Here is an 18,450-nt window from a genome sequence, read left to right as displayed (position 1 = left end):
ACAATGCTCCACAGACACTTCTATAAAGCGTTGGATCCTCAAATCTTTGTGTACCCAATCTGATGATTTTAGTGTTCACAGCCAAGGGAGTAGCAACTGGTTTCGCAGCATCCATCTTGGTCCGTTTATGCAGCTCAGTGATGTATTTTTGTTGACTCAATAAAACTGAATCTTTTTGCTTAATAACTTCTATCCCCAAGAAGTAGCTGAGGCCACCTAAATCTATGATTGCAAAAACAGAATTCAGAGCAGATACTAGGTTTGTAATAAGAGAAAAATTGGAACCTATAATGATAATGTCATCAACATATATTAAGACATAAATTACTCCATCTGAATTCTTCTTGATAAATAGTGAATTGTCTGCAACAGATCCTTTGAAACCCAGCTCAACTAGGTACATGCTAAACCTTGAAAAGCAAGTGCGTGGCGCTTGCTTGAGGCCGTAGATTGACTTGTTCAACTTGCAAACGTGAGTTGGAAAGTCAGGATGAATATAACCAACTGGCTGCTTCATATAAACATCTTCTGTCAGAACACCATGAAGGAAAGCATTCTGAACATCTAATTATCGCAAGGACCAACCATTTTCCACAGCAATGGAAAAGACAAGTCTGATAGTGCTTGGTTTAATCACATGACTGAAGGTTTCATCATAATCAAAACCTTCTCTTTGATTGAATCCTTTAGCTACTAGTCGAGCTTTTGGTCTGTCAATTGTACCATCTTCTTTCTGTTTAACCTTAAAAACCCATTTCGAGCCAATCAAATTCATCCATGGTAAATGTGGTACGTAGCTACACGTACCATTACGAATATGAGCATTAATCTCATCATCCATGGGAGGTATCCATATTGGATTTTTCGATGCTTCTGTATAAGACGATGGAGTGGTGAGTGATGTCTCTGCAAGTAGATACTTTGTTGCTGTAAGACAAAGCTTGTTGACTGGTTTTTTGATACCAAGTCTAGCTCTAGTGATCATATGATGTTGTGTAGGTGGTGCAGGTGGAGCTGGTGGAGCTAATGGAGCCTACTGCAACATAGATGGTTGTGGTGCTGCTGAAGTGGTTGTCTCTGCAGAAGGGATTGTTGTAGTAGATTCTGGTGCTGCTGTGTTTTAGTTGGCTGCACATTATCCATATTTGGAGATAGAGGTGGTGACTGCAAAATATCCATATCAGGCGACATTGGTGGAATATGTGGCAGGGGAGAGGATGGTTGAGAAACAATATTCTCATGAGATGAATCAGAAAAAGTGGGTGATGCAAATATTTTTGTGGATGGCCTGGAAATGGGTTTAGTGATACATACCTGTTGCTTGGCAGCAAATGGAAATCTTGTTTCTACGAACTTGACGTGTCGAGAGACATACAACCTTCCTGTAGGTACATGTAAACGTAGATATCCTTTGTGCGCGCCACTGTAACCAATGAATACACACGGTAATGATCTTGGTTCAATCTTATTAGAGACATATGGGCGAAGGCATGGGTAACATAAACAGCCAAAAACCTTTAGAAAGGAGCAGCCAGGTTTTTTGTTGTATCGGAGTTGGAGTGGAGATTTAGCTTCATGTTGGGATGCAGGTAGTGTGTTAATAAGATAACATGCAGTTGAGAAAGCTTCTACCCATTATGATTTTGTCATGGAGGCATGAAACAAGAGAGCTAATCCGGACTCAGTGATATGTCTAATGCGTCTTTCAGCAATGCCACTTTGAGCAGATGTGTGAGGACACGAAAATCTATGTATAACACCAGAATTATTAAGGAAAGAAGTAAACTTCCTAAACTCTCCACCATTTTCAGATTGAAAAACCTTGAGTTTATGATCTGTTTGATTTTCTATCAGCTTTTTGAATTGAATAAAGATGGGAAAGGCATCTCATTTTCTAACTAGTGGATAAATCCAAGTATAGTGTGAGTAAACATCTAGAAGAAGAAGATAATATCTAAAACCATCTTTTGAAACATGTGGTGAAACCCATAAATCAGCAACAATTAAACTCAATGGTTCATCAATAATTGTACTACTATTAGGAAATGAAAGTTTATGACTCTTGCTCATATGACAAGAGTGACAATAATCAAACTTCTTATTTTAAACAGGAAGGGAAAGATTTTTAATCATCCTAAAAACAGTGCGAAGCATTGGGTGACCCAATCTTTGATGCCATAGAGGGACTGTATTGGATAGTAGAGCAGCTGGTGTTGTATGTTGAATCTCTCGAACAACATCTAAGACATAGAGCCCATTCTTAAGTCTGCCTTGCAACAGGGTTGTCCCCGACTGGATTTTCTTCACAACAAAAGAAGTTGCATAGAATTCAAAGAAAACGTTATTATCAGAATTTAGAGACCGAAAGTAAGTTGGTCTTTATTTGAGGGACATGGAGAATATTGTTTAACTGAAAGGATCTGTTATTATGAGAAAATGAAGCATTACCAATATTTTCGATATGGAGAGCCTCACCATTTCCTATGCGCACTTGTTCAGTGCCATCGTAGTCATGCCGAATGTTGAGATTGTTGAGATTTGCAGTCAGGTGATGAGTTGCACCTGTATGAGTCACCTAGTTGTTATCAGCAGGACCACCAGGGAGAGCCAAGTATGCAGCTGGATGTTTGTTGTTGTTGTCTACTTTGTTACGAAACCTGCAGAATCGAGCATCATGATTCTTGCGTTTGCAGATCTCACAAGGATCTTCACCTTGATACATGTTTCTAGGCTGACGGTTGGATTGATTTTGTGGACGATTGTTTGGATATCTCCTTTGATCTTGCTTCTGAAATGGTCTGGAGTTTGATGAGGCAACAACATTGGCTAGCGGTTGTTGCAATACGGATAACTGTTGTTCAAGACGGAGATCAAATGAAAGCAGATGAGCTTGAAAAGTATCCATGTCGATCTTGTCGACAGTGCTTAAGGCTGTGACAATGGAGTCATAAGCCTGATCTAGTCCAGCTAGAATTGATTCCTGCATATCTTCTTCAGAGAGAGGTTTTCCAGATGCTGCAAGTGCATCAAAAAGTCGCTTAGTTTTCGAGAAATAATCCTGCATTGAGTTGTTACCTTTGCGAAGACTGTGTAGTTGTCTTTTCAGGTTCATTTGATGAGCTTTGGTTTTTGGTGCATATCTCCTTCGAAGGGCTTCCCATATAGCTTGTGATGTTGAGACATCTGCAACTCGACCTAATACACCTTCAGATGAAGAGGAAATAATCCACCCTAAGAGTATTTGGTCTTGTTCCTCATATTTTGCATAAGCAGGATTAGGAGTTGGTTGTGCACCTTCTTCAGTAGCAGGTATGGTTTTTGCTGGTTTTTCCATTGTACCATCAACAAAACCTTGTAATTTGTAACCTTTGAGAAGAGGTTTGAATTGTGTCACCCATAGGAGATAGTTGTTGTCATTGAGTTTGACACTAATCAGATGGTTGATGTGTATTTGATGAAGTGTTGAAGTTTCAGCCATGGTGAAAGAAAAGAAGCGTGAGTATTGGATCTTTAGACTCGATACCAAGCTAGGACAAGATGTTTTGGTGAAATGTTCCACACTTGATATTGTGGATTCTCATTCAATATAAAGAGCCGTATACGACTATTATTACAGAAGATATTGCAAGATTGTATACCAAAAATACAAAATTGACAGACATATTAGAATGTCGACATAATATGACACTATAGCTTAGAAGGATACAACTGTAGTTACTGCTTTGAATGAGTGAGGATAGATGTATCCTTTAACAAACAAAACCAAGTTTGCATTTGGTTACAGTCTTGGCTACATAGAAAATGCACAATATGTTGTTTCACAGTAATATTTTATTGTTATGAAATTTTGGTGTTTTAAGAACGCCCTGATTTACATTTTGGTTACAGTTTTCTGTTCTTGATGGATTTTTGACAAAAGAGTTGCATTTTGGAGAGCACGACTTTTATAGTTAGCCCAGTGTTATAAGATTTTGGATTTTATGGGTGAAATTTTAAGATCAAATGTTTTCACCTGCTGAAGATTGTGTACATACTCGACATTAATCCGGGAACGGAAGCTTAGGGATTATGCGTGAACTTTATTTTTTTTCCTGTTTTGAATCCTGATTTCCAAATCGTTTTCTTCAGTCTGATATTCACTAATTAATTGCATTAATAATGGTCCACTTTTATTTTATACCATTTTTGTATTGCTGATATGTGTACACTTAATCCAAAGATTTTATAATCAATTCAATTGAATTTCTTTAACAATAAAATGGTCTGTTGGAAAAGATGAAAACATAATGTCTTATAAGATTATTTCATTATAATTGAAACAATTAAAAAATGTGTGGAACACAAAATTCCTTAACCCTTATCATTCTTCTAACAATTTCTCATGTTTCTCTACTCCTAAACTTAGTCATTGCAGTTAATCCAAGTGGGTTTAGCATGAAGATCATTCATAGAGACTCTGTAGAATCACCTCTATATCCAGGCGATCATTTAACACAAGATGAAAGATTGCAAAGACTCGTCCAACAATCGAAAGATCGAGCACGCTACATTGGATTACAAATATCAAGTTTCAACAAAACAACAAACTCGATAAACACTGATATTGCACGTTTACCACTAGCTTACGAAGTTGGATCATTTTATGTTGCATTGGTTGGAATAGGTACTTTTAACTTACCACAACCTTTCAAGAATTATTATTTAATGGTTGATACTGCTAGTGAACTTGTATGGACTCAATGTGAAGGCGGTGTATCTTACTTTCGTCAACAGGAACCCTTATATCCTGCAACATCTTCAAGTACATATGAACCTCTTCGTTGTAATATACAAAGAGGGGAACGTCACCCTCTTTGCGTCCCACTCCCAGAAAGATGTGTCAACGAAACATGTACTTACCAAGCACAATACGCGAGTAGCTCATCTTCTATTGGTGTTTTGGCTAAAGAAAAATTCACTGTAAATTCAGATAACGGTGGCCTTCAACCTTTTGATATCATCATGGGCTGTGGATTTAATCAACGGAATTTCGATCCACTTATTGGTTCTGGTTATAGAAGTGGGAACCCTGATGTTATAGCAGGAATACTTGGTCTAAATGCAGGACCTCGGTCCTTTCTAAATCAGTTAGGTCCTGCTGGAGGAAATAAATTTGCACACTGCCTGATGCCATATACTAATGGTACGGCTCCAAGCACGTACTTAAGGTTTGGTGCAGACGCAAGAATTGGAGGTGGAGGTCAACAAGTATATACAACTCCTTTAGTTTCTTATCGTGATAACCCATATTTTTATTACTTGATATTAGAAGATATTAGCGTAGGTGGGAATAGACTCGGATTTCACCCAAGGGATTTCGAGTTTCAGGCGAATAATAGAAGAGGCGGTTGTTTGATAGACTCTGGTTCTCCAATAACCACAATGTACGGACCTCACTTTGATAGAGTTGCGCAAGGGATTGTGGGATATTTTCTGGTCAACCAAGGCATTAGTCTTGTTCCAGCAGCATCTCGAAGCTATTTAAATTTGTGTTTTAGAAAACCTAGTATACCTGATTTTAAATATCCAACAATGACATTTCACTTTGAAGGTGCTACTTTTTTACTCGACCAACCGGATACTATCTTTTCCATCACCGCTAATGATTTTTGTTTAGGTATTCTTCGAGTGCCAATTGTAGGTCCATTTGATGTCGTTTTTGGAGCAATGCAACAGGCTCGCAAAAGGATCGTACATGATGTTGGGGAAGGGTCGCTCTTATTTGCTAAAGAGGAATGCCAATTGGGTTCATAAAAGACAAAGAAATTCAGCTAATACCTAGGTTCTTCACATATAAATGAAATAAGTGTGTCCCCGATTGCTACCATCATTCATTTAGATCTTAATAAAATATGATGTTATCATTCTTCGGTTTAGGAGCGGGGTATGAATATCCATGAATTCCGTGGATCATAGGTTTTGAATTCTATTCTTTAATCAATGTGTAAAATCTTTCCATGATTGTTGTAAAAGTTCCAACCTCAGTCTCACTTATGAGGTTACACATAAAACCTTCGTTACATGAAGTGTAGCGAGACATGTAATTTTGTTAAACAAAGGAAAGCTAAAAAAGATGTATCTTTTTATAATCATGCTATTTTCTCAACCAATTAGCTCGACAAGAAATCTATTTGGTTTTAGAAACACGAGACACCTGCCTTTTCTTAAGGATCATGTAATGTGAATTATTCGAGAAAGCATTCTAAAGAGCACGCATATACATGCACATTTCTAAAATATCGTGGTTGTATAAATTTGTATCCTCAAATCTGTGGTACCGTTACAAGATTGTTAATTTGTGAGTATTTCACAGTGTCATTAAACTATTCAAAATGGAAGTCAATTTTGAGATGTCGGGGAAAGCTGAAAAATCGGTGGAGGAAAACCAAAAATCACTAAATGATGCAAACTAATGAGTCATATTGCAGTACACGAGAAATGGTCCATCAAGAAAGCAACTTTACAAGCTTCCTTGTAGTTGTCCACTCTTGGTCCACCTTGCAAGGAACTTTACAACTTTAAGTACTCTTGACGACTCTTTTAGGTAATTATGGTAGTTAATCCTGCATTCGTTGAGCAGATCGAATAGGCTGCAGCAACTGTGTTGATTGAGCGCACAGCAATTGTTGCATCGGTTCCCATGAGAACAACTCTAAGTTCTGCTGTAGCGGTAAGACGTAAACCTTCATGAACTGCCCAAGTCTCTATTATGTGAATTTCCATCGCTGCATATGCTCCGATGACAACTTTTATAAAATGGAATAAGTAGCTACAGTTTTAAATAACTAGATAAATAAAAATAAAATTTAGTTGGCAGCGTAATAATACAGAGGCAAGAATGCGGAAGAAGAAAAGGGAATAAACAATAAATTTTGTAATTGAATTATACAAGGCTAAGAATCCTCTTCAAGAGTATAAAAGTTTTATAAATATATCATTTTTTTGTATTTATGGGATAGTTTTTTATATCATTTTGATTTTTGAGAATACAAGACAAAATTCAGAAGTAATAAGAGATATTTACAATAGAAGGAAATTATGCTTATTTTGAAATTAATGTTGTAGATTTTTTTCACCAGTCTCTAACTATAAAAACCTGAAGGTCCTGAACCACATCTCTTTAGAGCTTCTCCAATGGTTGTTGTATGTATTTTCTATGTGGCAACACAAGCAAAACATTTTTATTCCATTTTTTCTTAAGTTTAGGTGAAAAAAGTCATTCATCTCCAATGGTGTTGTTTGTGATCATTTTCTTATTAAATGTAAATTTTATGTTTAGTAATTTTAAAATTTTATTAGGGCTAAAATGGTTATTCATTATATTGGAATTAATTTTAGTAAATAAAATATATTTTTATTTAAAAAAAAACTGACTAGGATGGTAGACAATGTAAGGGAAATGTGGAAAACTAGAATTTCCCTTGACATTTTCTACCTAAAGTCATGCATACATTGATTAATGACATCCGGGTTGGAAAACGTTTTTAGAGAAAATAGGTCATCCTAGGTGGATTTTGATATTTATCTCCACACACATGCCATTGGAGAAGCTCTTATAACTCACATTCTAACATTCTCATTCAACCTTTACAACCTAAGAAAGAAATATATACATTCAAGAATATGGGCACCTTGAAGACCGTCCTTGCAGCTTTGTTATTTGTAGCTCTGCTCTTGAACTTCTCCTTCATTCAGACTTCCATGGCTGATAAATATGTAGTGTCTTGCACACCCCCAGTGTTATACAAAAATCCCATTAGTGTAACAATAAGAATTTTTAGTATCATGCATGAATGAGAAAGATATTGGAATATACTTTTGAGGTTTTTGTAATGCATAATCAATTTCTTAATTTATGGGCTATTTTCCGGTCATGAGATTCTTTGTATGCATGCAAGGTTATAACTTATAAAATCATCATAACCAGTGAACATCATCACTCGTTGGTAGTATCAGGGCCGTTTCTAGGAATTTTTTGCCCAAAGTCAATATATTATGTTTTGCCCACGCTAAAAAGAATATTAAACAGTAACTTGGTTACATTCATATCATTTTACCAGTGTGAGTCATTATCATTATCACATTTGTTTTTAAGAGCTTCAAAATAAGCTTTTTCAAAATGCTTTAGTATGCAGCGAATAATTTTTTGTATACAAGGTTGGTACATAAATCAAACTAGGCGGCCTAAGTCCGCTTTAAAAAAAAATTCGTTAACGACAAGTATTAATTTCATATTGTTTAGTAATCTTATATTGGCAGACAACCAACTAAACGTATGGATATAGAAAAATATTTATAACCCAAATCTAAAATACTCACCAAAACATCATGTATGCTAACAAAAATACAGTAAATTATATATGTTTTTCTAAACAGAAAATAAGACTATGTATGTAATTTCTTAGACGGAATCAATTTATTATAAGTAAATTAAAATTTTGATTTTCTAAGAAAAAATTCAATCGACTATATAAAATTAATATTTTATAGAAGAAAATGATTCTGTAATAATCAAGAATTTATATTTTATAAAAAAAATATATTCAATTATAATCAAAAATTAATAATATGTATAGAAAAACTGAAAAAATGCAAACAAAAGATGCACTCAAATTAGGACAAAAGGAGTATGACTATTTAAGTACTAATTAACCTATTTTTTCCCTTATATTTTTTGTAAATTATACGTAGGTCCCCAATAATTATTTACTATACAAGGAACTCCTAAAATAAAAGATATATTTGATTGTCCCCACCCTTGTTACCCCAAAGCCCCACTTGTCCTGCTATCCCTTCCGGACCTACCTGCTAGCAGCCGGAAAATTTTTCCCCATTTTCCGAATACACAAAATTGGCTAAATAGACCAAAATCAACAATTCTTGGGTGAAAAAGTCTTGTACATTTTGATACTGTTTAAATGGACAAAGATTTAAAAGATACTGTTCAAATGGACAAAAATATAAAAATAGCCAGGATGTAACCAGTTTCATCCTACCTACCCATTTTCAAATATTTTTTCTTATTTTTAATTTATATCAGGATGCATCCAGTTTCATCCTTGCTATTTTTTAAGTTTAAGCCGCGATGAAGCCAGTTTCATCCTTGCTATTTTTTTTTGTGTCCATTTCACCCATACTATTTTTTACTCGTCCATTTGAACCATGTTTTAAATTTTTTTGGACAAATGACCCATTTTCCGTAAGAATTATGCAAGTGAAACTGCAATCAAAATTTAGAGGAAAATATCTCATCTACAGAAGGGTCTGGCTTTTTTCATTGGATATTTTACTTATCAAGTTTCAAGAAATGTTTATTCAATAATTATGCTTGACATTTAATTTAGACTTAAATAAGTCGTAATGTAAAAATAAGTAGACAGTTTAACAATAATAATCAGAACGACCGGAATACACAATTATACAAATCCTTTTATATCCTTTTGATATTTTCTAAGCAAAATTCATACGGAATTAAAAACTATACTAATTTGAATTTAATGATGCAAGTTGATTTTTTTTTGGTACTTATTGTCACAAACTCAATCATAGATTCTCATAGACTCGTTACTTGGTCGTTAGAACTTAGAACTTTGAAATTACAAACTGCTGGGCTACATATCGTGGGCCTAAAAGTATTACCATGGCCCAGATTGTGATCACTCACATTTTGATCGAATCCTGATTTTGGGCATATCTAAATCTTCCTAGGTATACAAAGCACTAGTCCTAACTTGGGTGACCTTATAAGGAGTACCCTATGGGGTAGTTCAATTACCTATATGCCCTTAAATCCTTTAAATTACTAATCTATCCCTAACCATAATACAAAACCTATAATCAATAAACCTAAAATCAGCTTCATAACCCCTTCTTCTTCCTCCTCCACAGCAGCCGAACCCTTCTTCTTCTTCCTTTTTTTTTCATCATATTATCGCGGAAATTTAATCGTCGATTCGTGAAAATTTAATCGACGATTAAACTCATCTATATGAGGCAGTATCTCGTTCAAATCGATCGATTGAACAACCTATTGACCAAGAAGAAGATTTAGGGAGTGAAGAACAAACTCAAAATCAACCACAAAATCAACCGGAAGATGAGATTGAAGAAGAACCAACTCCAGAAATGAGAATAAGAAGGTTAGTTCTACAAGCCCATCTCGTATTTGAAGTTTTTGATTGGTTTGGTCGATTTAATTCGTCAAAATCATGTTTCTGCGGCGGTGACAGTGTATAGTTCGGCGCAAAAAAAATCTTAGATGTGAGCCGAGATGTTCTTGAAACTGAACCCTGAAAGTTCATATGAACGGGTCGGCGTAGATCTGAAATCCGTTTGGAGCCGAACTTAATGACACAGAGACTTATATTTAGGATCGGCTTATTGGATGGTGTTAGTTTTGTGCCGAATATGTTTTGTGAATTTCAGAAATTTTTCATGTGCGTAGGATCGGCTTGTATGGTAGTATTAGTTTTGTGCCGAACTTAATGACACAGAGAATTATATTTATGATCGGCTTATTCGATGGTGTTAGTTTTGTGCCGAATATGTTTTGTGAATTTCAGAAATTTTGCATGTGCGTAGGATCGGCTTGTATGGTAGTATTAGTTTTATCCCGAACTTAATGACATAGATACTTATATTTAGGATCGGCTTATTAGATGGTGTTAGTTTTGTGTCAAATATGTTTTGTGAATTTCAGAAATTTTGCATGTGTGTAGGATCGGCTTGTATGGTAGTATTAGTTTTGTGCCGAACTTAATGACACAGAGACTTATATTTAGGATCGGCTTATTCGATGGTGTTAGTTTTGTGCCGAATATGTTTTGTGAATTTCATAAATTTTGCATCTGCGTAGGATCGTCTTGTATGGTAGTATAAGTTTTGTGTCGAATAAATGTTGTTTGAATTTCAGAATATTTGCATGTGCTTAGGATCGGCTTGTATGGTTGTATTAGTTTTGCGCCGATTAATGTTGTTTGAAATTCATGAACTCTTCATGTGTAGGATCGTCTTATTTTTATAACACCATTTTGCACCGAATAAATGTTTCAATTCATAAGTCTAGATTCGGCTTATTCGACAGTATTAGGGTTGCGCCGAATATCATTGTAAAAATTCCATAAATTTTACAAGTGTATAAGATCGACTTATTTATATGATATCATATTGCGCCGAATACATGTTTGAGTTCATAATCATAGGTTCGGCTTATTCGAAAGTATCAGTTGTGAGCCGAATATATAGGATCGGCTTATAATTGTTTTGTGGTATGAGCCGATCCACTCTCTGTGTAAGCTAATAAAAATTTAAAGACATGATTCGGCTCATATGTGTTATTTCGGGTAACCCGAGCCTTCTTATCGGTTGACAAGTTTTTTGCTTTTCAAATCCATATTTCATATATTTTGTATCACTTTGTTGTTCAAAGCATACTTCTTACTTTCATACTTGTGTCAGGCCTAATGCAGCTAATAAGAGGAAGAAGATGGAGGTAACACCTTCTACTTCTAAAACTCCTGATCCTCGAGGAGGAGGTAAGAAAAGATTGGGAGCGGGAGGTAAAGGAGACATTTTAGAAGAAGAAGCTGAACAAGGAAGAGTTGGATGACAAGAAGAAGTTGATGATAATCAAGAAGAACATGAAGAAGTTTATCAAGAAACACAACCCCAAGGGAAACCCCAAGAAAGACAAGATAGGTAAGAAGGTGGCAGAACCCGAGAAAGAGAAGGACGATGATGATCGACGGATCACTGGTTTACACATTCCTGATGAAGATGACGTAATTACACCTCGATCAGATGGTTCGCCTCATGGTCTTCCGGAAGATGGAGGAAATGTGTCGATTGGTTATTCCGATTCTTGGGCGAAGAAAATTTATGAGACTTCTGATCACAACCGTGCAGTCCGAGTATTGAGACACCAGAGGGCAGCGGAATGGAGTCTTGATGAAGAGGTTCCTGAGGTGATTGCTTACGTACAATGCAGTGCTTTATGGCCTATCATCAATTATGTACATAAGGAATATGAAAGTGTCTCAGCCTCTGCCTTTACCAAGCGCTTTTGTCCAGAAACTTACACATTCCAATTACCTTTTTGGAGAGATGACAATCACTCCTGATGAGGCTAGTAAGATTACAGGCATTAAAGAAAGGGGTGTAAGTGTGAATGATGGTTTTTATGACATGAGTTGGGATGAGCTATACAATTTGTACAAGGAAAGTCTTGGTTGGGGTTCACACAAAATTGAGTTGGAGTTTTGTCGATCAGTTAAAGATGTCGATACCGTTTGCATACCAGGTGGCAGAAATGAGAAGAATAAGAAGATCAAGTTGACTAACTTGAAAAAGGTGTTTGAGAACACAAAGGAAAGAGTTCAACAAGGTTAGTTGGTAATGGATCCCGTCAAAGTGAAACAAACCGGAACTACCTACTTGCTTTATACTCTTGGTAGAGACATCTTTCCCGACACTACCGGAAACAAGGTAAATGCTAATTATCTCCAATTGCTAAAGTATCTTCAAACTTGTAACAAGTTTGCTTGGGGAACGGCTACGCTCGCTTACCTGCTGGACCAACTTTCCATCGCGTCTAGGTTGACAAGTACAAACATCGGAGGGAACTTCACTTTGCTCCAGGTAACTTTTGGGAGTTTAGAGTATGGTTCGGCTTATAATCATAAGATCTTTTAAGCCGAACTTACTTGGTTAGGCTTATAATACTTGATCCATATAAGCCGAAAAGTTCTCTGAGTTTGCAAACTTTATTCTTACTTTGATGTTTCCAAGTAAAACTCGTTTCTATCAATTCAATTTCTTTGATTTTTTAATGTGGTTCTTTGGATGTAGGTGTGGATATATGACCATTTCCCAATTTTGAACTTGGCCAAAGTATTTGAGAAAGATGTCTATTATTTCTATACAGATCCAACTGCAGCACGACACGCGTACGAGGACTCCAAGAAAAGGAACAAAAAGAAGTTGGTGGCAAGTTTGAGAGAGACGTTAGATCGTCTTGGTGTTGATGATGTCACTTTTCAACCATATGAGAAGGAAGATGAAAAATATGAAGTTGTTGAAGATGAGGATATGTCGGTAGGTATGTATCATGGGACACTGAGGTATCCCGGTGGTTATGTTATATACGATCCTAGGCGAGTACTCCGTCAATTAGGATGCGTCCAAAAGGTTCATTTATTTGACGAGAAATTCAAGTTGTTACCAAATAGTGGTAAGGGAACGAAAAGCACCACTTCATCTTGGGAACCAAAATATGATCTTGATCCCACCCTTGAGTTTTGGAGTAATTTAAACAATCACAGATTAGATGCGTCCAAGTTAACACCTTTACTTGATGATCCATGTGAAGAGGATCAGGGCTATATGGATTGGTATAACCAAATTTCTCATCCCTTCATTATCAATAAGAAAAGGCAAAAGATAGCTGATAAGGGGAAGGCGAAGCCAATCAAGATCACCAACAAGTCTACTTCTGAAGATGTAGTCAAGGCTTTCAAGATGATGGTAAGAATGACTTCACTTTATACTATTTTCATATATTAGTTATGGTAAAAATGTCTTCAACCTCATAGTTATAAGTTGTTGACAAATGAAAAAATAGGTTGTTGCGGGTAGGGAGATGTTGAAAAAAATGAAAGCCAAACTTGGTTGCAAAACACCAATGACCGTGGAAGAACAAAAATACCTCATCAACAAGTGGGCTGCAATCATCAACAAAGGATAAGGACCCGAGGAACCCGAACAAAGGCATACCACTAAGAGGTCTCGACAAGTTGGTGAAGGTACAAGCCAAGGTGGTGCTACCGGCCAACCCGGTAATGATGCGTCGGAAGATGAAGACCAAGGTGGAAGAAGAGGTGGTCGTGCAACTAAGAAGAGGGGTCGTGGTTAAATGCCCTTTTATATTTCCAAGTTCCTTTTAATGCTTTTCTTACGTTTTAAGTACACTTTTATGGTGTTGTAAACACCTTTGCTTTTAGGTGCTGAACTTTGTTTTTAATGGTGCTGGGATTGGGTTATGGACACCTTCAAGTTCATGTTTTAATGAATAGCTTAACAGTTAATTAGCTACTTACTACCTGAAATTTATAAAGTTCGGCTTATCCTGAAATTTGAGTTATGCGCCGAATTTATATAGTTCGGCTTATCCTGTAATGTTAGTTACGCGCCAACTTATTTGTCCTTCAGGTTCGGCTTTCTCTATAATTTGAGTTATAAGCCGAGCCTTAAAAATCATTATTGGTGTAATCCAGTATATAGTTCGTCTTAAATCTCACCAATATGGTGAGCCGAACCTGTAAAATGTTTTTAAAAAATAGCCGTTACTTATGTAGGTTCTGCTTATGTTCTAAAATTTCTATAAGCCGAACTTTTACTTTTTTCACGAAAATGTAGGAACGACTCTTTTTTTGAAAGATATAGCCGTTGTAAAACTATATTATATATATACCTACATGTTTTTTCATATTCTTAACCACATATACTCAAAAAATGGCACTCCTAAGTTTAATCTAGAAGAAGATTTATCTCTTTGCACTAATTATATAGCATACTATCCAAAGAAGGGTGAAGAACGACGAGTAAATGGTCTGATGAGTATGCACTACTTGGTTAGAATTCATGAATCCTTCAGCGTGGAAACAGGTAATGCTCACAACCGGGATAGTGCGAACTTGTTTTGCAGAATTGAAAGTATTAAGAAAAAAGTCACAGACTTCATAGCTTTAGTTCGGATTGTGAGTCGATATCGACCCAAAGGTGACACAAACTCTGAGATTGAAGTTTGATCTCTAGAGGAATGACGACGATGTAAGAGAAAGAATTTCAAATACAAAGATCACTACCACATTCTTAGAAGGTTTCTCATTACCCGTTTAGGATATTAGAAATTAATTGCAAGCCTACTATGTAGCAGGATGTAATCCATAATTTCTATGAATTTGAAAAGTCTATTTGGAATGATATAATAATTCTTGTGTTCATGAATCATGAAAGGTTAGGTTTTCTTTAAAAATATACTACAAGCCGAACCTAACAAAATAATTCTGTTTTTTTTAAAGTTTTTAGGTTCGGCTTGCAGTGAAATATTATTATAAACCAAACCTGACAAAAAAACTCTGGTTTTTTTTTTTGTTGTTAGGTTCGGCTTGCAGTGAAATATTATTATAAGCCGAACCTGACAAAAAAACTCGTTTTTTTTTTGTCAGGTTAGGCTTATATTACTCGTTATGTGATAAGCCGAACCTCCTCCTGTGTTCATGGTTCCAGTTTGCAGAAAACGACACGTTCCGTAACTAAAAAGTAAATCATTCAATTATTTCGTTTTGATGGGTACATGTAACTGCAATTCTTGTCAAAATATCATCCTCATCATACACGAAAATCAAAAGACACAAAATAAACGGATAAATCCATGAAACATTTTTTATGGAGATCCTAAACGAATCTCATCCTCTTCACTGACCTCTTTCTCATCATCTTCACCGACCTCTTTCTCATCCTCTTCACTGACCTCATTCTCATCATCTTCACTGACCTCTTGCTTATCATCTTCATCCTCATCACTTGAAAACGTAGTTACTTGTCCACTTGGAGCTTGCACATGCAAAGATTTCCAAAGATCCATTTCCGTCGCATAATTTGCACACCAATCCATCGCAAAATTATTTTCAAATCTATGCCAAAAGGCTGCACTCATCAAGGGTGGTAATGGGCAATCAGGTCTAAGTTTGAGTCCGATAAAATGACAATTTTGAACAAATCCAAGAACAAGTCTTTTATCCTTTACACCATCATTGCAAGGTTTTGTTTGAGGCGCGTAAGTAAAGCTACTACCCGTCCATGCGAAACAATGTACGACGTGATTGAATGTCTCCGCTATTAAAAACCCACAAATGGGCATTGCCATCCAATGTTCTTCGGTAATGATAAAATCCCCATGCAAACGACGTTCGAATGCAACATACTTCGCTGCCACCCCTGCATCTTTTATTGGACCTGTTCTCATCATTGTCTTATAGAATTCTTTGTTTTTACGTAGGGTTTTTAACAATCGTTTCCGAATATAGTTCACTTCATTTTCAGGGGGCACCGGATTATTCCCTTCCATAAAAGGACCAAGTTGTTCCGCCGTTACGTAATAACCACAATTTGCATCACCTTGCACGTCGTCCATTGCTATAATATGCTCATGAATTATTGGCGATAGATCTTCCAAGTAGTTATCGTATATAAAATTGATAGGCTTCATATACTTACCGGACTTATCTTTTTTGGATCCTCTCATCCTACCAATTTCATGTACGGTCCTTTTCTCCTTTATCTTAGTTTGGTTCTTAGTTTGTGAAGGATACATCTTATCCTTCCCCTTGACATCCTCTTTACTATCCTTTGCTTGTGACGGACAATCATTATCATTCACCTCTTTGTTACTTGTTTCCGCTTTTTGAATACTCGGACGACCTCGTTTTTTTGGAACTTTGATTTCTTCCTCCTTCATCAACTTCTCAATTTCTTTCTTTTCCTTTTCAAACCTTGCATCATGGTAGTCAACGCCTAACGGATCCCTTTTATTAGCAAATAGTTCCTTGTTGGCTTGTTTAGTTTGAAAATTATTCATTTTCTTACTCTTCCTACCTTTCGGTTCACTCATCTCCGGTTCCAAAATATTTTCTTGGGTGAAAGGATACTTGACCGAAATTTGTCCCATAGGAATTCCTTTTGAGGTCGGGACATATTCCTATACATCTCAGCCAATTTTTTCCCATTTGTCGTGTCCCATATCTCTAGATCATCCTCGTCGTCTTCGATTGGGAGCGGATCGAAGCTTAATTATTTCCGAAAATGATCAATATCCTCAAATGATATGATACCATCCTTGTATCGAAGTAGGTCGTTGTAGCATGGAAGTCCCATAGATGTCTTCATTGTACAAACACACTCTTCCTCCAAGATGGCGCCTAATGTCTTAATCAAATCCACTTCTATCATCAACAAGTCGATGCATAGATGGGAGACTCAATAAGTTAATTCTCGTAGCCAATTAGTACCATAATTCTTGTGTCTAAACATAAGGTCATGCTCGAACGCGGATTTAATTCTCACAACATCATTTTTGAAATATTCATCAATTGCATCAAAAACCGTGAAAAAAGTGTCAACACAACCAAAAAGGTTATTCTTCAACCGATAATGAGCCGACTCTACCATACTTGTGGCTTGGTTGTCGAAGTGTTTGTGCCGATTTGTTAAACAACTCACGAACCTTTCTTTATTAGGTTCCAACACATCTTTGACCAAGTAAGTAATGACATTGGGGTAGGCGGTCTTCCAATGCTTAATAAGCATTTTAAAATTTTCTTCATAGACATCCTCGGTGATTGACCATATCAAAGCTTCTCATTTGCCTTGGAAAGAAGCCCACAACATCTCATTATGTTTATATGCTTTCAAGAATTCCTTCTTTTTCTTTACTCGTGTCTCCAACGGTAGCTTAGCAATATTCTCTAATTCTTTCAACTTAAGTTGTTGAATTATCGGTTGGCATTTTTTCCTCACATTGCACTATATGTGAAACGTACAAAGAAAATTGAATGCATCCGGAAATACCTTCTTAATAGCATACATCAACGATGAATCTTGATCGGAAACGAACACTTTAGGAAGAGAGCCCTCCCGGAAGATTGACTTCAATTGTTCTAACCCCCAAACATAACTCTCTTTCTTCTCGTTTTTCATGAAACAAAAAGCCACGGTGAACGGTGCCTTTGTCGAAGTATGCCCCACAATGTTCATCAACGACATCTCATATTTATTAGTCTTGTACGTGTAATCCAATATAATAACTTGTGGGAAACATAGAGCCAATTGGGCGCATTCCGGGTGGGAAAGGATAAGGTGTGTGACTTGACCGAAGTCATCCAACTTCTTTTGGAAAGCGTAGTTATTCTTCACCCCTAACTACATTACTTGTTGCATCACCATCCTACCTTGCAAATTGAGTCTTCTAATCTTTTGTCTTGCATTGTAGATAGTTTGCATAGTCGACTTGTTATTCTTGTTGTCCGCCTTCAATTTGCTAAGAATCCTAGAAGGTGGCAAACGTGCTCGTGTCATTTTATCCACTTCTAGCATCTCGTTGGGTTTGAGTCGCGCTACTTTTGCATGTCCGTGAAGGTCTTTGGGACGTGGGTGGTTATGATGACAATCCATATCTTTATTCATTATCCAATATTGATCTTCTTTCTTCATGTTCTTATTCTTGAGGTTGAAAACAATCATGAAAGAGCAATTTCTTTTCTTCGTCTTCGTCCTATTCTTTCTCCCGGTCTTCCCAACATATACGGTACCCTTTTTAACCTTGCTAGCGCCGGTTCCACTACGCTCACAAATCAT

At 36.4% G+C, this 18,450-nt stretch overlaps 1 protein-coding gene across 1 annotated transcript; it reads left to right on the top strand.

The window, feature by feature from the left end:
* The first annotated feature begins 4,329 nt into the window (after positions 1-4,329).
* LOC113336031 (aspartic proteinase CDR1-like) lies at positions 4,330-5,793 on the top strand. The gene has a single exon (XM_026582030.1). The coding sequence runs from the start codon at positions 4,330-4,332 to the stop codon at positions 5,791-5,793; it is 1,464 nt and encodes a 487-aa protein (XP_026437815.1).
* The last annotated feature ends 12,657 nt before the right edge of the window (positions 5,794-18,450 follow it).

The sequence above is a fragment of the Papaver somniferum genome, unplaced genomic scaffold (genome assembly GCF_003573695.1).
Source record: "Papaver somniferum cultivar HN1 unplaced genomic scaffold, ASM357369v1 unplaced-scaffold_150, whole genome shotgun sequence".
Lineage (NCBI taxonomy): Eukaryota > Viridiplantae > Streptophyta > Magnoliopsida > Ranunculales > Papaveraceae > Papaver > Papaver somniferum.
The sequence above is the reverse complement of the archived record's forward strand: the minus strand, read 5'-3'. Positions and strand labels throughout refer to the sequence as shown.

Bases quoted from the DNA above. Each gene is read 5' to 3' on its own strand.
- LOC113336031 (XM_026582030.1), top strand. From the start codon at position 4,330: ATGTGTGGAACACAAAATTCCTTAACCCTTATCATTCTTCTAACAATT.